We start from the raw sequence: 27155 nt of genomic DNA, 5'->3' as shown, positions 1-27155 counted from the left end.
ACCCAAACCGGTGACCATATGGGATGCCGGCCAGGGCCTCAACCAGCTGTGCCACAGCACCAGCCCCCAAAACTCTGACTTTCAAATAAATCAATCTTTTTTAAAGGGTGGACACACATATTGGATCCCAGCATTTTATTTGGTGGTGGCTTAACCCACTGTGCCACAAAGCCAGCCCCACCCTTTATCTTTCTGATGACTTGTGTGTCAAGATCTTGGTAATATCTGCTGAACAAATGTTGGTATTATGTTAGACTGTTCTGTTTTATTTTGGTTCTCATTTGTTGAGTTTATTTTGGCTGTCCCTTTTGGGTAGCAAGCTGTGATGTCATCAGTGGCTAAAGCTGCCATGTGTTAGGCTGGCACTGATTCTACCTTTCTATCTCTTCAAATAGAAGTGGAATATGAAATCGTTTCAAAACTAACATGCTACAAAGTAACAACTGGAAATCAAGCTTCCTTCCTTCTCACCTAACAGACTCAACTGGTCTCTGTGTTCCTCATTTTAGCCCAAATCTATATCCGATTTCTAGAGCAGAAGGAAGCTTATTTTTTAAGGCAGAATTCATAGATGTGGTTGTCCATTCACCTCTGAGAATTAAAGCCATCACTCTGCTTTTTGACTGGTTTTCAGTTTGTGGTGGTGCCATCTCTCACAGGAAGACAGATTCCTCACAGAAGAATACACCTAGGTGGAGAAAAGTTTATGGAGTGGGTTTTCCAAAGTGAAATGGAATTCTGGCCTGGACATCTTTGAGATCGTGATTAGCAGAGTGGGGAAATTCTTAGCTATCTCCATTCACACCTTTTCCTTTTGTGTTCAATGTATTCCTCCCTTACATAGTGCTCTGTGCTCTCCTTCTGTTGCACACACACAAGGCGTGTCTGTGATTGAGGCTGTTTGTGTACCACTGCAGTATCTGGAGTTGCCTTTGTCTCCCTCTCTAATCAGAAACTCAGATGCAAAGTGGGGAGGGGACTGTCACCCTGCCACACAGGGTTTGGGCCCCTTGCTCCTTTACTTTTCCTCAGTGCAGGAGCAGCCTTAAACAGAGCTGTACTGGGTAGTATTATTTCTTTTGGATTTGAATGTTTGGATAGCAAAAGAAATAAATATTTTTTTCTTATAGAATGGATTGAGGAGACACTACATAAAGTCAGCAGCAACTTTCTTGGCTCCTGTTACATGTCAAGATGAGTCAGAATATTTAGGGCCATTTGTTAATTTTTTTAAAAAATTAAAAATATTATTTATTTGAAAGGCAGAGTTAGAGAGAGAGAGAGAGAGATGTAAATCATTTATCCACTATTTCACACCCCTAATGGCCACAACAGCTGGGGTTGGAGCTGGATTAAAGTCAGGAGCCAGTATCTTCTTCCACATTTCCCATGTGGGAGTAGGAGCACAAGCACCATCCTTTGTGGTTTTCCTAGGCACATGGAGGAGCTGGATCAGAAATAGAGCAACTGGGACATGAACTCATGCACAGTATGGAATACCAGCATCACAGGCAATGGCTTTCCCACTATGCTCTACTGTCTGTTTTTAAAATTATTTTTATTATTATTATTATTATTTATTTTGTTTTGTTTTCTTTGAGTTAGAGAGATGCAGAGGCAGAGAGAGAGGGAGAAAGATGGAAGCATCTTCTGGTTTACTCCCCAGATGGCTGCAATGGCTGGAGCTACCCCAAACTGAAGCCAAGAGCTGGGAGACTCTTCCAGTTTTCCCACATGGGTTCAGGGGCCCACGGACTTGGGTCATCTTCTACTGCTTCCCAAGACCTTAGAAGAGAGCTGGATCAGAAATGGAGCAGCCGAGACTCAAAGCAGCACCCATAAGGGATGCCAGCAATGCAGGCAGCAGCTTTTCCTGCCAGGACACAGTACCAGCCCCTCTATTGCCTGTTTTATGGAAATATATATTTAAGGGATATTAGAAGGCCATTCAGGCCCTTCCTACAAAACATTTTGCAATAATGATTGACAGTCTACAAGACTGGTTTGAAAGGGAGAGAACTGCAGGGACAGAGAGGCAGTGATATTGAAAGGGTATGAGGAACAAGGGAAGGCAGGAAGGCCAGAAGAAATCTGGAAAAGTACTCCAAAGAATAAAGTAATAGGACACAGGTTATTTGTGCAGATTGCCAAAATGAACCATTTCTATTTTAGGGTTTTCCTTTTTTCAAATTAGAGATAATTTCTAACATAATTTGTGATATACTTGACTCACTTTTCAGTTTTCTTCTTACAGATAAGATGTGTTTATAAGATGTAGAGGGGATGGTACTGTGGCACTGGCACCCCATATGGGCATCAGTTCTAGCCCCAGCTGCTAATCTTCTGATCAAGCTCTCAGCTATGGACTGGGAAAATAGTAGAAGATGGCTCAAGTACTTAGGCCCCTTTACCCAAGGGGGGACAGAGAAGAAGCTCCTGGCTCCTGGTTTCAGACCAGTGCAGCTCCATCTGTGAGAGCCATTTGGGGAGTGAACCAGCAGATGGAAGACTTTTATCTCTGTCTCTTCCTCTCACTGTCTATAATTTGACCTCTCAAATAAATAAAATGTGAAAAAATAAGATATAGAAAAGTACTGTAATTCAATGCAATAGAACACTCCTAAATATGCAGTTAGCATTAAATTTTTGTTGAGAAAGGGATGAGATTGGCTTTATGTGTGTCTTGCTTAGAGCAGAATTTTTATGACTAATGATAGGATTAAGAGTCAAAGGTCTGTACTAGTTGATAGAATTAAAAAGGCGAGAATATTCCAACATGGGAAGTGGGATACACAGCAGACTCATAGAATGGCGGATGTCCTAAACAGCACTCTGGCCTCAGAATCAGCCCTTAAGGCATTCAGATATGGCTGAAAAGCCTGTGAGAGTATTTCAGGCATGGAAAGCCAAGACACTCTGTCAAAAAAAAAAAAAAATGAAAGATCTCCACGAGTGAGATCCCATTTGAAAGAACAGGTCATCAAAGAAGGAGGTACTTTTCTCTGAAGGGAGGAGAGAACTTCCACTTTGACTATGATCTTGTCTAAATATGATCAGAGTCAGTGAACTCAAAAGGCTTCCATAGCCTTGGCAACTCATGACTAGAGCCTAGGGTGATTACTGATGCCATAAACAAGAGTGTCAAATTGTTAAGTCAACAACAGGAGTCACTGTGCACTTACTCCTCATGTAGGATCTCTGTCCTTAGTGTGCTGTACATTGAGATTTAATGCTATAACTAGTACTCAAACAGTATTTTTCACTTTGTGTTTCTATGTGGGTGCAAACGGTTGAAATATTTACTTAATATATGCTAAACTGATCTGTATATAAAGAGAATCAAAAATGAATCTTGATGTGAATGGAAGGGGAGAGGGAGCGGGGGATGGGAGGGTTGTGGGTGGGAGGGAAGATATGGGGGGAAGCCATTGTAATCCTTTGGAAATTTATATTCATTATATAAAAGTTAAAAAAATAAATAAAAAAAGAAATGAAAATGTCCTTAAGACAGTAAAAGTCATCATGACTGAGCACTGAGGAATCTATTGAAATGATTACATTTTAAAAGATTTATTTATATATTTGAAAAGTAGTGTTAGAGTGAGAAAGGGAGAGACTAATCTCTCTGCTTTGTTCTCCTCCAGAATGGCTACAATGACTGGGGCTAGACCAGGCTGATCTCATAAGATAGGAGCTTCTTCCAGATATCACATGGGTTCAGGGGCCCAAGCATTTGGGCAAGCCTTTGCTGCTTTCCCAGACACATTAGCAGGGAGCTGGATAAGTTTGGATCATCAATATCTATGACATCTTCCTTGCAGTACAAGGATATAGAACCCATCTGGCACAATTAGCATCCTATTTATGTATGGGCCAACTATAACAGCTTCCAACTCTCAACACATGGACTAGATGGGTTCTGAGATATTGTGTTATAATAGATATTAATCCATAACTCTTGGTTTAAGCTTTTGTTAGCAGATAATGGCTGTGACTACTTTGGGTCTCTGCTTTGTCACCAGTGAAGGCATTCCGATTAACAGTAATGAGATCAACAGTCAGCAGAATGGTGTCCAGCTGAACTTAAATGGTTTTTCTATTTTATTGTTAGAATAGTGACCTCCTGCAGTACCCTGGCATCTGGATGTAGACAGTAGACATTGGAAGCCATCCCCTTTGCCAAATGGAGTATGTCAAGTTTGGGTCCATCATATATTAAGGAGGCCATAGTAGCCATTCTCTTGTTTTACTGTTCTATATCCATGGCCAAAGTCCTACTAGACAACAAGGTTTGGAGAATCACAGGCTCAAGGTGTGTAGGTGACTGTTTTTCCAGTAGAGCACAGTTAATAGCCATCTAATTTAATTTTACTGGCACATAGCAAGGTTCCAAGAGAGGCTATTCCTTGCATCACAGCCCTTGAGAAGTAATGGATATCATAACTGATCCAAAGAATTTAGAAGGCATATGAGCTCCACAAGTGAAGAAGTCACTGAGAGCACTAATGAGAGTGCCTACAGAATTCAATTTGACTGATTTTAGTACTTTTCATTGGAAGGGGGGCCATATAAGCTGGGCTGATTTGTAGCATCCATGACAAATAATTTTTTAAAGGAGGCATGCATTGCACCAAAACCCAGGAAGGACTAAAAGGCATTAGCATTGTATGTTCTTCAAAGGCATGTCAAATAGTCTCATTCAGGGAGGAAGTCATCAATGTGATGACTTCTTGCTCTCCTGATAAAAGCTGGGTACAGTTAAATTCTTTGCAAAGATTATGTTTGATGGCAAAGTCAATGAAATGCTCATGTATACCCTAGAAAAAGTATCTTTTCAAAGTGAAGGCAAACTAGACTGAGGAGCTGTTGGAAAAGCTTTGAGCAAAACACATTTTCCACTTTTGTAATAATTAAGACAGGTCCTGAAATCTGGTATTGTGATGTCTCCAGCTTTGTTTTTGTTGTACAAGATTGCTTTAGGTATTCAAGGTCTCCTGTGTCTCCATTTGAATTTCAGCATAATTTTTTCCAAATCTGAGAAGAATGTCTTCAGTATTTTGATTGGTATTGCATTGAATCTATAAATTGCTTTCAGAAGTATGGACATTTTGATGATATTAATTCTTCCAATCCATGAGCATGGAAGATTTTTCCATTTTTTGGTATCCTCTTCTATTTGTTCCTGTAAGGTTTTGTAATTCTCATCGTAGATTTCTTTAATGTCCTTGGTTAAGTTTATTCCAAGGTATTTGATTGTTTTTGTGGCTATTTTGAATGGGATTGATCTTACCAGTTCATTCTCAGCTGTGGCATTGCCTGTGTATACAAAGGCTGTTGATTTCTGTGCATTGATTTTATATCATGCTACTTTGCCAAACTTTTCTATGAGTTCCAATAGTCTCTCAGTAGAGTTCTTTGGATCCCCTTAATAAAGAACCATATCATCTGCAAAGAGGGATAGTTTGACTTCTTCCTTCCCAATTTGTATCCATTTAATTACTTTTTCTTGCCTAATGGCTCTGGCTAAAACTTTCAAACTATATTGACTAGCAGTGGTGAGAGTGGGCATCACTGTCTGGTGCCAGATCTCAGTGGAAATGCTTTCAACTTTTCCCCATTCAATAGGATGCTGGCCATGGGTTTTTCATAAAATGCTTTGATTGTATTGAGGAATGTTCCTCATATAACCAGTTTGTTTGGAGTTTTCATCATGAAAGGGTATTGTATTTATCGAATGCTTACTCTGCATCTTTTGAGATAATCGTATGGTTTTTCTTCTGCAATCTGTTAATGTGGTGTATCACACTTATTGATTTGCAAACACTGAATCATCCCTGCATACCAGGGATGAATCCCACCTGGTGTGGGTGGATGATCTTTCTGATGTGTTGTTGCATTCTATTGGCCAGAATTTTATTGAGGATTTTTGTGTCTATGTTGATCAGGGATATTGGTCTGTAATTGTCTTTCAGTGCTGCATCTTTTTCCGGCTTAGGAATTAAGCTGATGCTGGCTTCATAGAAAGAATTTGGGAGGATTCCCACTTTTTCTATTGTTCTAACTAGTTTGAGAAGAACTGCAGTCAGTTCTTCTTTAAATGTCTGGTAGAATTCAGCAGTGAATTCATCTGGTCCTGGGTTTTTCTTTGTTGGGAGGGCCTTTATTTCAATTTCTGTCTCAGTTATGGGTCTGTTTAGGTTTTCGATGTCTTCCTGGTTCAATTTAGGTAGGTTGCATGTGTCCAGGAATCTATCCATTTCTGATAGGTTTCCCTGTTTGCTGGCATACCAGGTCTTGTAGTAATTTCTGATGATTCTTTTTATTTCTGTGGTATCTGTTGTTACATTTCCCTTTTCATTTCTGATTTTATTGATTTGGGTCTTTTCCCTTCATTTTTAGTTAGTTGGGCCAACGAGGTGTCAATTTTGTTTATTTTTTAAAAAAAACGAGCTCCTCATCGTTTGGCTGATTTTTTGTAATTTTTTTTTTTTTAGATTCAATGCTATTCATTTCCTCTCTGATTTTAATAATTTCTCTTCTCCTACTAGTTTTGGGTCTGGTTCGCTTCAGTTTTTCTAGATCCTGGAGATGCATTGAAAGCTCATTTATTTGGTTCCTTTCCAATTTCTTGATGTAGGCACCCGTTGATATAAACTTTCCTCTTAACACTGCTTTTGCTGTATCCCATAAGTTTTGGAGTGTTGTGTTATCCTCATTTACTTCCAGAAAGTTTTTGATTTCTCTTTTGATTTCTTCTATGACCCATTGTTCATTCAGGAGCATGTTGTTCAATCTCCATGTGTTTGCATATGCTCTAGGGATTCCTGAGTTGCTAATTTCCAACTTCATACCTCTATGGTCTGAGAAGCTGCATGGTATGATTCTACTTCTTTTGAATTTGCTGAGACTTGCTTTATGGCCTAGTATGTGGTCAGTCCTAGAGTAGGTTCCATGCACTGCTGAGAAAAATGTATATTCTGGAACTGTAAGATGAAAAGTTCTGTAGATATCTGTTAGATCCACTTGGGCTATAGTGCCAATTAAATATGCTGTTTCCTTTTTGATCTTCTGTACAGTTTATCTGTCTATTTCTGAGAGTGGAGTATTTTTTTATCTTTTATTTAATGAATATAAATTTCCAAAGTACGACTTATGGATTACAATGGCTTCCCCCCCATACCGTCCTCCCACCCACAAACCTCCCCTCTCCCACTCCCTCTCCCCTTCCATTCACATCAAAATTCATTTTTGATTATCTTAATAGACAGAAGATCAGCTTAGTATACATTAAGTAAGGATTTCAACAGTTTGCTCCCACACAGAAACATAAAGTGAAAAATCATAGATGAGTTTTTTTTTTAAATGATGATGAAATCAGATCAGACCTATTGTCATGTTTAATCCCAGTGAGAGTCAAGTTGGGAATTGATAATTTCTTTTTTTTTATAGACGATCAGTTTAGTATACATTAAGTAAAGATTTCAACCATTTGCACGCCCATAGAAACACAAAGTGAAATATATTGTTTGAGTACTCGTTATAGCATTAAATCTCAATGCACAGCACATTAAGGACAGAGATCCTACATGAGGAGTAAGTGCACAGTGACTCCTGTTGTTGACTTTACCAATTGACACTCCTGTCTATGGCATCAGTAATCTCCCTATGCACCAGTCATGAGTTTCCAAGGATATGGAAGCCCCTTGAGTTCTCCGACTCTTATCTTGTTTAGACAAGGTCATAGTCAAAGTGGAGGTTCTCTCCTCCCTTCAGAGAAAGGCACCTCCCTCTTTGAAGACCTGTTCTTTCCACTGGGATCTCACTCGCAGAGATCTTTTTGCCAGAGTGTCTTGGCTTTCCATGCCTGAAGTACTCTCATGGGCTTTTCAGCCAGATCCGAATGGCTTTAGGGCTGATTCTGAGGCCAGAGTGCTATTTAGGACATCTGCCATTCTATGAGTCTGCTGAGTATCTCGCTTCCCATGTTGGATCACTCTCCCCTTTATTTATTCCATCAGTTAGTGTTAGCAGGTACTAGACTTGTTTATGTGGTCCCTTTGACTCTTAGTCCTTTCATTATGATCAATTGTGAACTAAAATTGATCACTTGGAATAGTGAGATGGCATTGGTACATGCCACCTTGATGGGATTGAATTGGAATCCCCTGGTATATTTCTAACTCTACCAATTGGGGCAAGTCAGCCCGAGCATGTCCCAAATTATGCATCTCTTTCCTCTCTTATTCCCACTCTTATGTTTAACAGGGATCACATTTCAGTTAATTTTCAACACTTAAGAATAACTGTGTGATAATTACAGAATTAAACCAGTCATATTAAGTAGAACAGACAAAAAAAATACTAAGAGGGATAATGTATTAAGTTGTTCATTAACAGTCAGGGCTATGCTGAACAATTAAGTCTGCGTTTCCTTTTTGATCTTCTGTACAGTTTATCTGTCTATTTCTGAGAGTGGAGTATTGAAGTCCCCCATACTATTGTATTGGGGTCTAAGTCTCCCTTTAAGTCCCATAACAAATTTTTAAATAAACCAGTACCCTGTAATAAGGTGCATACACATTTATAATAGTTACATCTTCCTGTTGAATTGATCTGTTATCATTTTATAAAGCCCCTCTTTGTCTCTCTTAACAGTTTTTTGTTAAAGTTTATTTTATCTGATATTACAGTGGCTACACCAGCTCTTTTTTCATTTCTGTTAGCATGGAATATCTTTTTCAAACCTTCCACTTTCAATCTGCATGCATCTTTGTTGGAAAGATGTGTTTCTTTTAAGCGTAAATAGATGGGTTTTATTCCTTAATCCACTCAGCCAGTCTGTCTTTTATCTGGACAGTTGAGGCCATTAACATTCAATGTGACTACTGATAAGTAGTAACTTTGCCCTGCCATTTGCCAAAGATATTTTCTAATATGTGCTTTGAACTTCCTATGATCTTTTACTGTGAGGTTTTGTTCCTTTACCTTCTTTCATATTGATGACTGTGTTTCTGTGTTTCTGTGTGTAACACAGCTTAAACATCTTTTGCAGGGCTGGATGAGTGATGACAATTTCTTTCAATTTCTGTTTGCTATGAAAGGTCTTTATTTCACCTTCATTCACAAATGAGAGCTTTGCAGGATGTAATATTCTGGGGTGGCAGTTTTTCTCTCTTAGTACTTGGGCTATATCTTGTCATTCCCTGCTATGCTGTAGGGTTTCTGATGAGAAGTCTGCTGTGAGTCTAATTGGAGATCCTCTGAGAGTAATCTGACGTTTCTCTCTTGCCCATTTTAGGATCTTTTCTTTGTATTTCACTGTGGTGAGTTTGATTACAACGTGTTGTGATGAGATCTCTTCTTGTCATATTTACTAGGAATTCTATGAGCTTCCTGTGCTAGGATGTCTCTGTTCTCCAAACCCTGGAAGTTTTCTGCTAGTATCTCACTGAAAAGGCCTTCTAATCCTTTCTCTCTCTCCATGCCTTCAGGAACTCCTAGAACGCGAATGTTTTTTTTTTTTTTTAATAGTATTCTGTAGATTCCCAACAATATTTGTTAGATTTCTAATTTCCTCTTCTTTTCTTTGGTTTGACTGTATACTTTCTTGTGCTCTGTCTTTGAAGTCCGAAATTTTCTCTTCTGCTTCACTCATTCTGCTTTTAAGGCTCTCTAATATGTTTGTCATTTGATGTATTGAATTGTTCATTTCATTATGATTTCTCATCACTATCACAGTTTCATGTTCTACTAGTTTTTCATTTCATTTTGATTCCTCCTTAAGATTTCATTTTCATGAGAGAGAAAATGTCCATTAAGGATTTCTGAAGTTCAAGAATTTGTTTTTCAGAACTTCTAAATGTTGTTTTCATAAATTTTTTGAATCCGTATCTTGCGTTTCTTCTATCTCATCATCTTCACAATCTTGAATTGGGGTGTCTTGTTCATTTGGGGGTGTTATGATGTCTTCTTTTTTCTTCTTTCCTCAGTTTCTTCATTCATTGCTTGGCATTGTGAAGATATTCTTTGGTTTCTCTCTCTATTTTTTTTTTTTTGCTTTGGTGGTTTTTCTCTTATACATTGACTCTAGATTAAGTGGACTGTCTGCTTTTGATGGATCCTTAGAGGCTTGTGATGGGTGTGGCCACAGAGCTCTGTTTGGTTCTTCAGGGTTAATGGTGACACACCCAGGTTAGGCATGCTAGATATTCTCTTTCTCTCTCTTTTTTTTTAATTCAGAAGGGAATTAATTCCACACAGCTGAGCGGAATTGAAGGCAGTCATTGTCTGAGCTCTGGCCCCTGTGGGTATAATATTTGTCTGCTCTGTCACAAGGACCACCCAAAGGATCTGTGCAGTCCTCAGTGTAAGCTCACATTTCCCTGCAATCTCTCATAAGGTTGCCAAGTTTATCAAGTTTGTGGCATCTCCCGAGAGTACTCACGTCTCAGGCACTCCATGAGTTCTCTCACACACCCTCATCTTTGTTATTATTTTTCACAGTCTCAGTTCATAAGCTCCACACATTCACTAGGTCCTAACCTCCTGTTATTTCTCCCCACCAGAGTCAGGTTTTTCTGTTTGGCTTAGGGCAGGCACAGCCCTGAGGTGGCATAGCTTTTATGTATATCCAGAATGGTGCCTGCTCTTTGTCTTGCTCACCTTTGTAAGGTGAGTGAGAAAAAGAATTGTGTCCATACTGGTCCATTTTATTTTATTTTATTTATTTTTCTCTCTCCTCTAGTTAGACTGGTGGACTTTCCCCCATGGGGCTTCAAACCTCATTCCCTCTAGGCTCTTCCTGCTGCTTCCCCACCAGTGTCTCAGGCTACTGAGGTTTCACCTCACCTCCCTTTCCAGAGCTGGTGCATAGACTTGGCAGCTGGGGTCCTGAGCCGTGGGCACCTGTGTCCTCCACATAGGTTCACCATGTCCTACTACTTCTGGAAGAGTTTCCTCTGAGTTTTTCCTGTAACTCTTCCCTGAAACTACAGTATCTCCACTTTTATTAAACTATCTTTTCCTGGATTATCAGTGTGCTCCCTCCCTATTCCACCATCTTGGAGGACTCCTTCCCCCTGTATTCTAATATTCCTCCCTGGTAGCTCAAGGAAGTTTTGCCAGGATCTTTGTAAAAAAGATGAAACATATTGTATTTCAGGCGAAAAGTGCTTTGTGTAGTGTCACATGATTTGTAAATACCTGGCACCCTAACTTCTGTCTAATGTTCTCCACTTTGCCACACTTAATTAAAAAAACATTTATTTTTCAGATCCATTTCAGAAATTGTCACCAGTTCACATAGTATTGCTTTAGAAAATTTTCCTGAGCATGTCTTCCCTTTTGCTACTAATGCTATGTTTGGAGTGTGTGACTTCAAAAAGCATATCATGAGGCCGGTGCTGTGGCACAGTGGGATAATGCCCTGTCCTGAAGCACCGACATCCCATATGGGTATGGGCTCAAGGCTTGGATGTTCCACTTCTGCTATGGCCTGGGAAAGCAGTAGAATATGGCTGAAGTACTTGGGTCCTTGCACTCATGTGGGAGACCTGGAAGAAGCCCCTGGCTTTGGATTGGTTCAGCTCCAGCCACTGCAGCCATTTGCAGAGTGAGTCATTGGATGGGAGACCTCTCTCTCTCTCTCTCTCTGTGCCTCTCCTCTCTCTGTGTAACTTTGACTTTCAAATAAATAAATAAATCTTTAAAAAAACCAAAAAGCATATCATAAAAATTTTCCCCCTTTCAGTTATTTCTTCTTGAACAATATGCAGTATACATGCAGCTACAGAAAACTACTCTGAACCTTTATCCTGCTTTCTGAAATAGTAAAATTATATTAAACTAAATTTCATGCAATAATAAGCTTATTAAAATATAAACCAAAAGAACACAATGACCATATATAAGCCGAAATGTGAAGCACAACCATATGATCTCCAGATAATTTATTTGTATGAATCCCAGGAATTTTTTTTTTACTGTCAGCAGCTTTCCTAAGTTCTAACTGATAGGCAAAGATCGTGTTTATAGGAGCTTTTTTCTAAGCTTTTAAAAAATTTATTTGAAAATATTGTGTATAGAGGAGAGACCCAGAGAGATCTTCCTTCTGCTTTTTCACGTCAGAGATGGCCTCATTGAGCAGGGCTGGGACAGAATGAGGCCAGGAACCAAGATCTTCATCTGGATTTCCCACATTGGTAGCATTTGCCCAAGTATTTGGATCATCTTTCATTGCTTTGCTCAGGCCATCAGCAGGAAGCTAGATCAAAAGCAGAACAGTCAGAACATGAACCTGTGCTCATATGAGGGGCTTGCATTGCAGACAGCAGGTTTACTTGCTATGTGACAATGCTGGCCTTGTTTTAATGCAACTTCTAAATGAAATTTTGAAGTTGTATGCATTGTAGTTTGCATGTAATTCAACTTTCTGCCATACTTACTGATATGTATCAGCATTTGAAGTAAGACAAATCAGAAAACACAATGGCTTAACAAATAGCCATTTGATTTGCAGTTCTTTTATTTATTTATTTTTTGACAGGCAGAGTGGACAGTGAGAGAGAGAGAGAGAGAAATTCTGTTGGTTCACTCCCCAGTGGCTGCTGCGGCAGGCGTGCTGTGGCCCTCTTAGTATTTTTTTGTTTGTTCTACTTAATACTTTTGGTTGAATACTGTAATCAATACACAATTCTTCTTAAGTGCTGAAACTTAACTGAAAAGTGATCGCTGTTAAATATAAGAGTGGGAATAAGAGAGGGAAGAGATGTGCAATTCGGGACATGCTCAAGCTGACTTACCTCAAACAGTAGAGTTAGAAACAAACCAGGGGATTCGAATTCAATCCCATCGAAGTGGCATGTACCAATGCCATTTCACTAGTCCCAGTGATCAATTTCTGTTCACAATTGATCGTAATGATAGGACTAAGAACCAAAGGGATCACATAAACAAGAATAGTGTCTGCAAATACTAGCTGACACTGCAAATACTAGCTGATAGAATCAAAAAGGGAGAGAATGATCCAACATGGGAAGTGAGATACACAGCAGACCCATAGAATGGCAAATGTCCTAACAGCACTCTGGCTTCATAATCAGCCCTTAAGGCATGCGGATCTGGCTGAAATGCCCATGAGAGTATTTCAGGCATGGAAAGTCAAGACACTCTGGAGGGGAAAAAAAAACCTAAATGAAAGATCTCCACGAGTGAGATCCCAGTGGAAAGAATGGGTCACCATCTTCTACTGTTTTCCCAGGCCATAGCAAAGAGCTGGATCGGAAGTGGAGCAGCCGAATCTTGAACTGACACCCATATGGGATGCTGGCACTGCAGGTGGTGGCCTTACCTGGTATGCCACAGAACCAGCACCAGAAATAGACAATTTCTAAAGTATTGGCCTTTTCAGATTTTCTTTTTCTGACTGTTGTTATCTTCTGAAAAACCCTGGGGCCTGCCTGTTGAAGAGATAGTATGTAGGCTGGCGTTGCAGCTCACTAGGCTAATCCTCCACTTGTGGCACCAGTACTCCAGGTTCTAGTCCCAGTTGGGGTGCTGGTTCTGTTCTGGTTGCTCCTCTTCCAGTCCAGCTCTCTGCTGTGGCCTGGGAAGGCAGTGGAGGATGACCCAAGTGCTTGGGCCCCTGCACACACATGGGAGATCAGGAGGAAGCATGTGGCCCTGGCTTTGGATTGGCACAGCATGCTAGCCATAGTGGCCATTTAGGGATGAACCAACAGAAGGAAGACCTTTCTCTCTCACTAACTCTGGCTGTCAAAAAAATGATAATATGTAGCCAAGATTCACCACAAACCCAAGACACTTAAGTGAAGCCTCGATAAGTTCTCCAAGTGACTAAACTCTCATTTATGCTCCTGGAGTGATCACAGGAACTGCCCAGCTGAGTGCAGCCCATAACATGGGGTCAGAACTGCAAATCAGGGCCGGCACCATGGCTCAATAGGCTAATCCTCTGCCTGAGGTGCTGGCACCCTGGGTTCTAGTCCAGGTTGGGGTGCCAGATTCTGTCCCAGTTGCTCCTCTTCCAGTCCAGCTCTCTGCTGTGGCCCAGGAGTGCAGTGGAGAATGGCCCAAGACCTTGAGCCCTGCACCCGCATGGGAGGCCAGGAGAAGCACTTGGTTCCTGGCTTCAGATCAGCACGGTGCGCCAGCCCAGCCCTCATCCTGACTGTTGATAAGCAGCTTAATATGTTATCCCTCTTATTCTTTATTCATTCTATCATATTCTTTTTTCCCACTGTTCAGTGCAGAAGGAAACCAGAGGGTTTTTTTAAAGTTTCATTTATTTATTGAAAGAGTTGCAGTGAGAGAGAGAGAAAGAAAGCCTTCTATCTGCTGTCTCACCCTCCAAATTACTGCAAAGGCCATAGCTGAGCTGATCCAAAGCCAAGACCCAAGAGCTTCTGGGTCTCCCATGCAGGTGTAGTGGCCCAAGGACTTGGACCATGTTCCACTGCTTTGTCAGGACATAGGCGGGAGCTAGATTGTACATTCAGCAGGAAGGATTTGAACCAGCCCCCATATGGAATGCTGGCACTGCAGGCAGCAACTTTACCCGTTATGCCACAGCGTTGGCCTCCCGAGTTTTCTTTGAACTCCTGCCATTCACCTTCTCTCCCAGGTATGATTCTAGGCCCTCCACATGATTCTAGGAGGAAGGAAAATTAATATATCACTTGTAAGTGTTTTTTCTTCTCAAATTATTCCCCAGCTTGGCAGTACTCATTTTAGGTGTTTAATGCTAGTTTTTTTTTTTTTAGATTTTTTTTATTTGTTTGAAAGTCAGAGTTACAGAGAAGCAGAGGGAGAGAGAGAGTCTTCCATCCACTGGTTCACCCCCCAGTTTGCCACAATGGCCGAAGTTGCACTGATCCAAAGCTAGAAGTGAAGAGCTTCTTCTGGGTGTCCCACATGGGTACAGGGTCCCAAGGATTTAGGTCATCTTCTACTGCTTTTCCAGGCCGTTGCAGAGAGCTGGATTGGAAGCAAAGCCACTGGGACTTGAACTGGCACCAATATGGGATGCCAGCACTGCAGATAGTGGCTTTACCTGCTATGTCACAGTGCTGGTCCCAGTATACTAGTTAATTAAAATGGAAAAATACAGGGCTGGCTCTGTGGCTCAGTGGATTAACACCCTGGTCTGAAGTATCGGCATCCCATATGGGCAACAGTTTGCAATCGGCTGCCCCACTTCTGCTCCAGCTCTCTACTATGGCCTGGGAAAGCAGTGGAAGATGGCCCAGGTCCTTGTGCCCCTTCACCCATGTGGGAGACCCAGAGGAAGCTCCTGGTTCCTGGCTTCAGATTGGTGCAGCTCCAGCCACTGCAGCCAATTGGGGACTGAACCAGCAGATGGAAGACCCACCCCTCTCTCTGTAACTCTTCCTTTCAAATAAATAAATAAATCTTTAAAAATTTTTTAAATAGAAAAATAGAAAAATAGACATAAAATTTGTTCTCATGAAATATGCAGAAATGAATGATGAATTTGGCATGACTGTGAAACATTACCATCATCTTTAATAATGCAGTTTGGTCTCTTGTTTTTCTGTTGCTATAGCAAAATATATATTTGTTACACGAATTGAGTTGAAACTAAGCACAATATGCTACATTTTGGGGGTCATGTGGTCTGAATCAGTCTTTATTGTCACATAGATGATGTACTGAGGAGTGTTTTAGTGCTATCTATGAAGTTAACACTTAGCATTCTGCAAGAGGAAGAGTTAGTGCTAAAGCACAAATCAGTTAAGTTTGTTTTTGAATTTTTAGAGTAATGGAGTCCTTAATACCTTTGAGAAGCTTAATTGGATTCGGGAATAGGATAAGGAATGTGTGGAGAAGAGAATCTACTAGAGGCTCATTTATTTTTTAAGATTATTTCATTGAAAGGCAGACTTACAGAGATTGGGAGAGACAGGGAGACAAAAGGAGATATCTTCTATCTACTGTTTCCTTCCCCAAATGCCTGCAATGGCTGGGACTGGACCAGGCCAAAGCCAGCAGCCTGGAACTCCATCTAGGTCTCCCATATTGGTGGAAGGGTCCAAATACTCAGGCCATTTTCACTTCTCTTTCAGTCAGATTAGCAGGGAACTGGATTGGAAGTGGAGCAGCCAGGACTCAAATCCTCTGTTTACATGGGATGCAGGCAGTGATGGTGGAGGCTTAGGCTGCTGCATCACAATTCTGGTGACTATTGCAGGTTCTTAAACAAATCTCTAAGCATTTTTCTCAGTGAGTCACAAGTGCAGATTGTACTGCAGACATTCCCAGGTTCTCTTTTGGGGCAAATAATTCCATTGCTTTCACCTTAATTATGTATAATGTTATTTCAAATGTTTATCATTTGAATGTTTTGGGCAAGTAATTCCATTGCTTTCTTTCTTTCTTTCTTTTTTTTTTTGACAGGCAGAGTGGACAGTGAGAGAGAGAGACAGAAAGGTCTTCCTTTTTTCCATTGGTTCACCTTCAATGGCCGCCATGGCTGGCATGCTGTGGCAGGCGCACCACACTGATCTTAAGCAGGAGCCAGGTGCTTCTCCTGGTCTCCCATGGGGTGCAGGGCCCAAGTACTTGGGCCATCCTCCACTGCAATCCCGGGCCACAGCAGAGAGCTGGCCTGGAAGAGGGGTAACCGGGAAAGAATCCGGCATCTCGAATGGGACTAGAACCCGGTGTGCCAGCGCCGCAAGGCAGAGTATTAAGCTAGTGAGCCATGGAGCTGGCCACCATTGCTTTCACTTTAATTAGGTATAATGTTATTTCAATTGTTTATCAGTAGAAGAATCATAGACAAGGGCAAAAGCTAATTTGTATTCTTTGTCTTACCTGTATTTTCTCTCTTACTTAAAAATATTTAATAGCTTGATATTGAAAGAAGTTGATGGACTGAGAGATAGAGAGCTTTGACACATTAATTCACTCCCTAGATAACCATACCAAACATAGTTGGGGCAGGACTGAAGCCAGAATTAAGAAATGGAATCTAGGCCTCCTTCATTGGTGACATCACAACTGCTTCCCCAGGTCTGCATTATCTGTGAGCTAAAAACTGCCACTGGCATTGGAAATCAAACATAGACACTCTGAGGTGGCACCAGAAACACTAAGCTAAATGTCTGCCCTGTCTTTTAATGTATTTTTTCTCTGACATATTGGAAATGATAGGCATGGTGTTTTCCTGGAAATTATCTTCTGTTCATTCCTATCATAGTTTCACGGATGCTTTCTTGCCTTTTTTCCTCAATGCTTCTACAAACTTCTCCTTAACCCTGCTCATTCATGAGTCAATATTGCCCCTCTGTTAGCCTGCTGTGCAATTCCCCTTGACAGATGTGGCCTTTGTGATTTGAACCTCCTGTTTCCCTCCAGCTTAGGCATTTCTCACAGCCTGTAGATCATGGGTTTGACTCGGTTGAATGCTTCTGTGTGGATTTCTAAACACTCAACAAGTTTAATGAGAAACCATATCCTTTCTTTTTTCCTTTGTATCCACACACAACTGTCGGTGTTTATTTTGTGACAGAATTAATATGTTGACTGGAAATGTAATATTACAGGTGATGATAGCATTTGAAGACCTGGCTGTGTACTTTACTTGGGAGGAATGGCAGAAAATGAACAATGCTCAGAAAATCCTGTACAGAGATGTGATGCTGGAGACCTACAGCAGCCTGTTCTCCTTGGGTGAGTAACACCCATCACACACCCAGTGATAATATTTTCTTGCTATTTGACAAATAAGGGAACACTTTATAATGTTTAATATTGGGCTGGTGTAGAATTTGAGTCCAGGAATGATCTGAATATCTACCCTCTAATAAAAGATTCAAATTGGAACATTTGTTGCATAGCTCCTGGACCAAGCTGTAGTCCTTTAAATAACCCAAGATAGTGATTTCACAAAGTCTTACATGTTTCCATTAATAGGGCACTGCATTACCAAACCTGACTTGATCTTCAAGTTGGAGCAAGGAGCAGAGCCATGGATAGTGGAAGAATGCCTGAATCAGAGCCTTCCAGGTCAGTCTGCACATAAGAGATAGGGAGACCAAGGCAGAAATTGTGCAGATGGTGACTGGTGCTCTTTCCATGAATTTTTCTCAAGCCTTACTCCTGATGACAGCTGGTTTTGTGCATCAGACACAGGCATTCTAGAGTATTTAGTGATACCAGTGTCTTTCTAACTTTTGTTCTTAGTGAAGATGTTCTTTGAATAAAAAAAATCCAATCATTTTCTGATGTTACTAAGGCTTTTATCTAGGTTTGATAATTCCCCAAATTCTAACTTGTCCTTCTCTAAACTTTCATACCTTTTCCTTCATGCACTTATTAGTTCCTTCAGTGCTTGTTAATTAGGCAATGTTCAGAAACTTTTTTTTTAAGATTAATGTTTCTTTTTTTTAAAAGATTTATTTATTTGAAAGTCAGAGAAGAAGGAGAGGGAGAGAGAGAGGTTTTCCATCCACTGGTTCACTTCCCAATTGGCTGTCATGGCTGGAGCTGCACTGATCCAAAGCCAGGAGCCAGGAGCTTCTTCCAGGTCTCCCACATGGGTACAGGGGTCCAAGGATGTGGGCCATTTTCTACTGCTTTCCCAGGCCATAGCAGAGTGCTGGATCAGAAGTGGATCAGCTAGGACTTGAACTGGTGCCCATAAGTGATGTTGGCACTGCAGGTGGTGGCTTTACCTGCTATGCTACAACGCTGCCCCCCCAGAAACTTATTTCTAACTCATTGCTCAAATTGAGTACCCACTCATGATTTTGCCCAGGAATAGAACTTTCTCAGGATGGAATCAATAAATGTGAACTCTCTCTCTGTCTTAGTCTCTTTCCTTTTTTTTCCTCTGTGCCTCTCAAATAAATAAGAAAATTATAGTTTGTTGGAAACATTTGAGGAGTGAGCCTATAGCTGGCAAACCTCTGTTCAGTCTTTATCTCTCATTCTGTGTCTCTGACTCTCAATTAAGTAAATAAGTAAATGCTAAAATATGGTCACGGGTCCAGTGCTGTGGTGCAATGAGTTAACACCCTGGCCTGAAGTGCCAGCATCCCATATGGGCACCAGTTCAAGACCCAGTTGCTCCACTTCCAATCCACCTCTCTGCTATAACCTGGGAAAGCAGTAGAAGATGGTCCAAGTCCTTGGACCCCTGCACCCAAGGGAGACCCAGAAGAAGCTACTGGCTCCTGGCTTCAGATCAGCACAATTCTGGCCATTGAGGCCAATTGGGGAGTGAACCATTGGATGGAAGACCGTACTCTCTCTTTGCCTCTCCTCTCTCTGTGTAACTCTGACTTTCAAATATATAATCTTTCAAAAAAGATGGTCATGAGTAAGCCTCTGTGCTGTGACATCAGAAATTAGGAAGCTAGGAATGACACTGTGGCGCAGTGTGTTAAAGCTCCAGCCTGCAGAACTAGCATTGCATATGGGTGCCAGCTCAAGTCCCAGCTGGTCCTCTTCTAATCCAGCTCTCTGCTAATGCACATGAGAAAGGAGTAGAGGTTGGCCCAAGTCCTTGGCTCCCTGTACCCATGTGGGAGGCAAGAAAGACACTCCTGGCTCCTAACTTCATCTTGGCCCAGTATTGGTTGTTGTGTCCATATAGGGAGTGAACCACTTCTCTCTGTCTCTACCTCTCTCTATAATTCTAGCTTTCAAATAAATAAAGTAAATCTTTGAAAAAAGAAATCATAAACTAAGCATGAATTTATATAAAACATGAAAATAAGTGATCCTAGACTAACCAAAAAAGTAATGAGATGTTGAGACCAAGGTCAAGTAGCCTCGTGGGTTTATGTTGAGTGGTTCAGATTTCTTTAAGGGTGGAGTTTGAAGTATGCTTTCTCTCCTATTTTTCAGTATCATTGAAAAATATGCAAACAAAAAGATGAGAAATGCATAGGAAATGAATCTTTCTGTGCAAATAGGAGGCAATTGATCAAAAGCCTCCAGAAATTCAAATTATCACACAGGAATGTTTATAGAAAGAATTTAGAGGAGGTAACCAGCACTGATGATTTCAGAATGAGCTAGAAAACACTTTTAAAGAAGATGAGCACATCCCAGTTTGCAGAAACACATTCTTCAAACTGATTGGAAGTGTTTAACCACAGTGGTATATTGTGACTATTTTCTACCTGTTGTACTTCTGAGAAGCTGAAGGTGTTGGGTGTCCTTAGGAATTTGGGGAAGCTGTCCTAGAGTAGAGACAAAGTATTTTTTCATTTGAAAAATCCCACAAATGATGTTTACCTAGGAAGATTGAATGTAAGACAATCATAGATTCCAATCATACTCCTTAAATGTTGTCTTGCTGAAAGTACAGGAACATTTCACTCTTCTCCACCTACAAGTAAGTGATCAGTAAAACTTTTTCATGTTTATATTTGAAATATCAGAGAAGCACAAAACACACAGATTTTATAAAAAATAAACTGGAGAAAAAGGACAGGGAAAAATGGTTGCTAGTTAGTGGGTGAATATTTTTATTAAACATTTGTCCATTCTTTAGAATACTTTATAGTTATTTCATCTTTGTGAAAGGCAGAGTGATAGTGAGAGGAGAAAGAGAGAGAAAGAGGTCCTCTCTTAGCTCACTTCCCAGATGCCTGCAACACTTAGGTCTAACTAGTCTGAAGCCAAAACTCTAGAATTCATCTAGTCTTCCCTGGTGTCTCACAGGTTCCCATGCACATGACCCATTATCTACTTCCTCCCTGTTTACATGGGTAGAGAGCTGTACTGAAAGCAGAGTAGCCGGGGCTGAAACTGACACTGTTTTGAGATGCAGGGATCACACACATCATAGCACAAATGAAATTCTACCATCCTTGAAAAATTCTCATAGTAAAAAGAATCATGTTTCAACATTGGGAAACCTCATGGTACAATTTAATATATGAATGTATTAAGGAGAAAAGCCATATAATGGTCATAAATAAGTACCTCATACTGATTTTGTGAAAATATTATGCCACTTGGATAACAAGTGACTTCATTCCCTTTACATGAGTATGCCAGGAGAAATAGTTACATGCGATTCAGTAACATGATTGCTTTTTTCTCATTTCAGTGGTCATGAAAAGGGATGACCTGATTAGGATCAACCAGGAAAGTCATGACAAAAATCTGAATCAGGATTTTATGAAAAATAATAAGACATCAGCTCTCAAGAGAGTTGAATTAAGAAAAACACTTAGTTTAAAATCAAGCCATATTCCAACACTGATTATTAAAAAGGGAACCTATACAGGATTGAAGCCTGAGGAATACAGTAAATGTCACACTGTGTATCCCCCCAGTGGGCCTGATCAACTACAGGCTGGAGAGAAATTTGATAACACCAAGATACCTGGAAATTCTCTCCAGTTCTGTGAGCCTCTTGGTCAGCATGACAATATTCATGTTATGAAGAAGCCATTTGGACCCACTGGACAAGCAAACGTCTGCACAAGAAAGATGTTTTATAAATCTGAGAGGATTCATATGGCAGAAAACTATAATAAATCAACTGTCACTTTTGGAAAAGCAACGCAAATAGAAAAAGCTAAACATGAAAATTTTAGCCTCAATATGTACCAACAAACCTACACAAGAGAGAAACTTTATAAGTACCTTAGGTATGTTGAACCTGTCATTCACCATTCACATCCTGCAATAAATCAAAGATTAAATACAAGGGAAAAACTCTACACATGTAAACCTTGTGGAAAATCAATCAGTTTTAATTCACCTTATGAATGTAATGACTGCGGAAAAGCTTTTGGACAAAAGTCAGTCCTCAGGAAACATCAGCAGATTCACACAGGGGAGAAACCTCATAAATGTAATGACTGTGGAAAAGCCTTTGGACGAAAGTCAGACCTCATCATACACCAGCGAATTCACACAGGGGAGAAACCTCATAAATGTAATGACTGTGGAAAAGAATTTGGACGAAAGTCAAACCTCATCATACATCAGCGAATTCACACAGGGGAGAAACCTCATAAATGTAATGACTGTGGAAAAGCCTTTGGACGAAAGTCATACCTCATAATGCACCAGAGAATTCACACAGGGGAGAAACCTCATAAATGTAATGACTGTGGAAAAGCCTTTGGGCCAAAGTCAAACCTCATAATGCACCAGCAAATTCACACAGGGGAGAAACCTCATAAATGTAATGACTGTGGAAAAGCCTTTGGGCAAAAGTCACACCTCATAATACACCAGCAAATTCACACAGGGGAGAAACCTCATAAATGTAATGACTGTGGGAAAGCCTTTGGACGAAAGTCAGCCCTCATCATACACCAGCGAATTCACACAGGGGAGAAACCTCATAAATGTAATGACTGTGGAAAAGCCTTTGGGCAAAAGTCAGACCTCATCATACACCAGCGAATTCACACAGGGGAGAAACCTCATAAATGTAATGACTGTGGAAAAGCCTTTGGGCAAAAGTCAGCCCTCATCATACACCAGCGAATTCACACAGGGGAGAAACCTCATAAATGTAATGACTGTGGAAAAGCCTTTGGACGAAAGTCAGCCCTCATCGTACACCAGCGACTTCACACAGGGGAGAAACCTCATAAATGTAATGACTGTGGAAAAGCCTTTGGACGAAAATCAGCCCTCCTCGTACACCAGCAAATTCACACAGGGGAGAAACCTCATAAATGTAATGACTGTGGAAAAGCCTTTGGGCAAAAGTCAGCCCTCATCATACACCAGCGAATTCACACAGGGGAGAAACCTCATAAATGTAATGACTGTGGAAAAGCCTTTGGGCAAAAGTCAGCCCTCATCATACACCAGCGAATTCACACAGGGGAGAAATCTCATGAATGTAATGACTGTGGAAAAGCCTTTGGACGAAAGTCAAACCTCATCATACACCAGCGAATTCACACAGGGGAGAAACCTCATAAATGTAATGACTGTGGAAAAGCCTTTGGGCAAAAGTCAGCCCTCATCATACACCAGCGAATTCACACAGGGGAGAAACCTCATAAATGTAATGACTGTGGAAAAGCCTTTGGACGAAAGTCAGACCTCATCATACACCAGCAAATTCACATGGGACAGAAACCTCATGAATGTAATGACTGTGGAAAAGCCTTTGGACGAAAGTCAAACCTCATCATACATCAGCGAATTCACACAGGGGAGAAACCTCATAAATGTAATGACTGTGGAAAAGCCTTTGGACGAAAATCAGCCCTCATCAAACACCAGCAAATTCACATGGGACAGAAACCTCATGAATGTAATGACTGTGGAAAAGCCTTTGGATGATATTCAGACCTCATCATACACCAGACAATTCACACAGGGCAGAAACCTCATGAATGTAATGATTGTGGAAAAGCCTTTACAAAAAAGTCACACCTCATAAAGCACCAGAAAATTCACAAAGATGAGAAGTCCTATGAATATAATGACTATGGGAAAGCCGTTGTATGTAAGTCAGACCTCCTCATACATCAGTGAATTCACACAGGGCAGAAACCTCATAAGTGCAATGACTGTAGCAAAACCTTTTTATGAAAGTCACACCTCATATCACACTAAAGAATTCACACAGGGGAGACCCATGAATGTAATGACCAGGGGAAAGCCTCTTGATATAAGTCAGTCCTTTGGAAACATCAGAGAATTCACACAGGGGAGAAACCTCATGAGTGTAATTACTGTGGAAAAGCCTTTGGACAAAAGACAAACCTCATATCATAGAAGAGAATTAACACAGGGTAGAAAACTCATGAATGGAATAACTGTGGAAAAGCATTTAGCCATAAGTCAACCCTCATCATGCATCAGAGAATTCACACAGGTCAGAAACCTTATGAATTTAATGACTGGAAAACCCTTTGGACAAAAGTCAAACCTCATAATGCACCAGAGAATGCACACAGTGTTGAAACTTCATGAGTATAATGACTGTGGAAAAACTTTTGGTTCCAACTCCAAATGCATCAGAGGATTCACCCAGGGAAATAATCTTATAAATGTAATGACTGCAGAAAAGCATTTTTCTATAAATTATACCTCATATCAAACAGAATTCACACAGGGCATAAACCTTATGAATCTAATGAGTGTGGAAAAGCCTTTAGAAATCATATGTTATAAATCATAGCTCATATCACACCAGAGACTTCACACCAGGGAGAAACTTCATGAATGCAATGACTGTAGAAAATTCCTTGGGAATAAGTCACATCTCAGAATGCATCAGAAAATTCACATGAAGAGAAACCTTTTGAACATAATGACTTGGAAAGCTTTTTCCCATAATTCAGCCCTCATTGCACATCATCTAATTCATATGGGGGAAAACACTTTGGATATAATGCATATGGAAAAGCTTTTATCCTCAAGTAACACCTCATAAAACATCAGAATTCACATCGGGGAGAAACCTTATGAACAGAATGAGTGTTGGAAACTGCCAAAATCACACAATATAACAGCAGAGAATTTAGTACATGGTAGAAATCTTGTAATAAATGTGAGAAAGACTTTTTTCAGAAGGAATACCTCATAACACATGCAGTTCAAATGAGGGAGTGAACTTGAATATAATGAATGTGAAGGACTTTTTCCAAAATCAACATAACTATGTGACAGAGCCTTTTAATGGAAATCCCATAAGGAAGAAAGTTGGGGACCAGCGCTGTGGCACAGTAGGTTAAAGCCCTGGCCTGAAGTGCCAGCATGCCATGTGGGCACTGGTTCTGGTCCCAACTGCACCTCTTCTGATCCAGCTCTCTGCTATGGCCTGGGAAAGTGGTAGAAGATGGCCCTGCACCCAGGTGGGAAACCCAGAAGAAGCTCCTGACTCCTGGATTTGGATCTCTGTAGCTCCAGCCATTGCATCCATCTGGGGAGTGAACCAGTGGATGGAAGACCTCTTTATGCTTCCCTGTCTCTCTGTAACTATCTTTCAAATAAATAAAGTAAATCATTAAAAAATGAAGAAGTTCAGAAATATTATTAGTGTGACAAAAAGCCATTTGTCAGAAATCGATCATTATACATCAGAGAATTCACATAAGGGGTTTCTTAGGAGTGTAATGAATGTGGAAGTATATTTTCATGGAATTCAGGCTTGAATAAATATGCAACTCAAAAAAGGTGATATCCTTCCAGTGCAGTAGATTTGAACAAACCATAGCCAGAAATTAGACATCAGGCTGGCACCGTAGAGCAGTAGGTTAATCCTCCCCCCACAATGCTGACATCCCATATGGGTGCCAGTTCTTATCCCAGCTGCCCCTCTTCCAGTACAGCTGTATGCTGTGGCCTGAGAAAGCAGTAGAAGATGGCCTAAGTGCTTGGGCCTCTGCACCCACATGGGAGACCAGGAAGAAGCCCCTGGCTCCTGGCTTTGGTTTAGTGCAGCTCTGGCCATTGCAGCCATTTGAGGAGTGAACCAACAGAAGGAAGACCTTTCTCTCTGTCTCTCTCACTGTCTGTAACTCTACCTGTCAAATAAATAAATAAAAATCTTAAAAAACAAGAAATTAAACATCAACAAACAAGAGAATTCAAATAGTAAAATGTCAGTTTAATGAATGTGAAAAATTCTTCTGCCATTAATCAATTCACATGAAGAGACTCAGAAATGAGAAAACATACATGCATAGGAAAGTCATGTACCATACATCATCTCTCAATGGTTACCTGACAACTCACAGAAAGAAAAAAGCCTATGACTGTATTGTGATGGGAAATACCTTTATTATTAGGTGACCTTCCACAAAACATAGCAAGATTACAGAGAGAAGTCCCTGAAATATAATTTGTCTGGAAGAATTCTTTGGTGGAATCACACCTTAGTAGGTATTGGGCAGTTTTCATGATGAATTGTGACAGAGAGTGCTTAACCATTCTTCAGACATTTTTCTCTTATACAACCTGCAGTTTTGGTTTCTCATTGAGAGTGGGATCAAGTATATGAATTGAACTGTGCTCTCCTGTGTAAATTTTGTTAATAAATATTTCAAAGTTGAGTAACAGTAATTGCAACAGTTATTTGGAATACCATCTTCATCAATTACAAAGTTATTTGTTTATAGCTGCTTTGTTGGCCACCCAGGATTCTTTCCCCACATTATTGTAGTGCAAATCATAGGCATATGAAGTGACACATGTTCCAGCCATAATAGTGTACCCTGACCCTGGATAATAAGTGTTGTGTGCAGCACAAGGGAATGCGTTTGTGGTGACCTATATACCCATGAGAAATTTCAACTTATCTGTGTGCACATCTGGATTAGACTCCAATATCCAAGGTCTATTTGAATATGCAAGTAGATGTTGTCCCACACATCACCCTCATTCTTTAAAGGGACAACCTCAAACACTATAACTTGCAACACTCATCTGAATTTTCCTGTATTACTGAGTGCAAAATACCTTTTTCATTCATGATCCCCCTATTCTACATGTCTTCATTCTATTCCTAATTGCCTTGAGACAAGAACATGGAATGAAGTCTGTCCAGGTGGTACCCATTGCAACAGAGAAGCAGGAGCATAAATGTAGTACACTTTTTTTTTTAAAAAAAAGATTTATTTATTTATTTGAAAGAGTTACACAGAAAGAGCAGAGGAAGTGATAGAGGGACATCTTCCATCCAATGGTTCACTCTCCAATTGGCCACAACGGCCAGAACTGTGCTGATACAAAGCCAGGAGCTTCCTCCGGATCTCCCATGTAGGTGCAGGGGCCCAAGGACTTGGGCCTTCTACTATTTCCCAGGCCATAGCAGAGAGCTTGATTGGAAGTGGAGCAGCCGGGTCTCGAGCCAGCACCCATATGGGATGGCGGTACTTCAGGTCAGGGCGATAACCTGCTGTGAGACAGCACTGGCCCCTGTAGTGTACTTTTGTATTAATTTAACTTTACTATAATTTTTATAAACTTTTATTGTTGTATTATTCCCTGCTCCTACAGGTGGCTCTCATTTTTACTGAAAATGTGTGTTTTTATCCCTTCCAATTGACAATGTCATTTCTTGATTTATATAAACCTGATGTACATTCAGTTAATTCCTCAGGATACCCTCAGGAGGAACAATTTTCCTAGGTTGCATGGCTATCCCATGATAACAGGGCTACAAATGCTAT

General features: G+C 40.5%; 1 protein-coding gene across 1 annotated transcript in view; it reads left to right on the top strand.

Moving 5' to 3' along the window:
• Positions 1 to 26472, top strand: part of LOC149121639 (uncharacterized) — a 32769-nt gene extending 6297 nt beyond the window's left edge. The window contains exons 2-4 of the mRNA XM_089315067.1: positions 17586 to 17712; positions 17956 to 18048; positions 21107 to 26472. Coding sequence (XP_089171193.1) covers positions 17589 to 17712; positions 17956 to 18048; positions 21107 to 23316 — 2427 coding nt within the window. The 5' untranslated portion in view covers positions 17586 to 17588 and the 3' untranslated portion in view covers positions 23317 to 26472. The remainder of the gene's footprint in view (positions 1 to 17585; positions 17713 to 17955; positions 18049 to 21106) is intronic.
• Positions 26473 to 27155: the final 683 nt, after the last annotated feature.

This window comes from Oryctolagus cuniculus, chromosome 16 (assembly GCF_051225735.1).
Source record: "Oryctolagus cuniculus isolate XC-2025 breed Fujian yellow rabbit chromosome 16, ASM5122573v1, whole genome shotgun sequence".
NCBI classification, from domain to species: Eukaryota; Metazoa; Chordata; class Mammalia; order Lagomorpha; family Leporidae; genus Oryctolagus; species Oryctolagus cuniculus.
The sequence above is the reverse complement of the archived record's forward strand: the minus strand, read 5'-3'. Positions and strand labels throughout refer to the sequence as shown.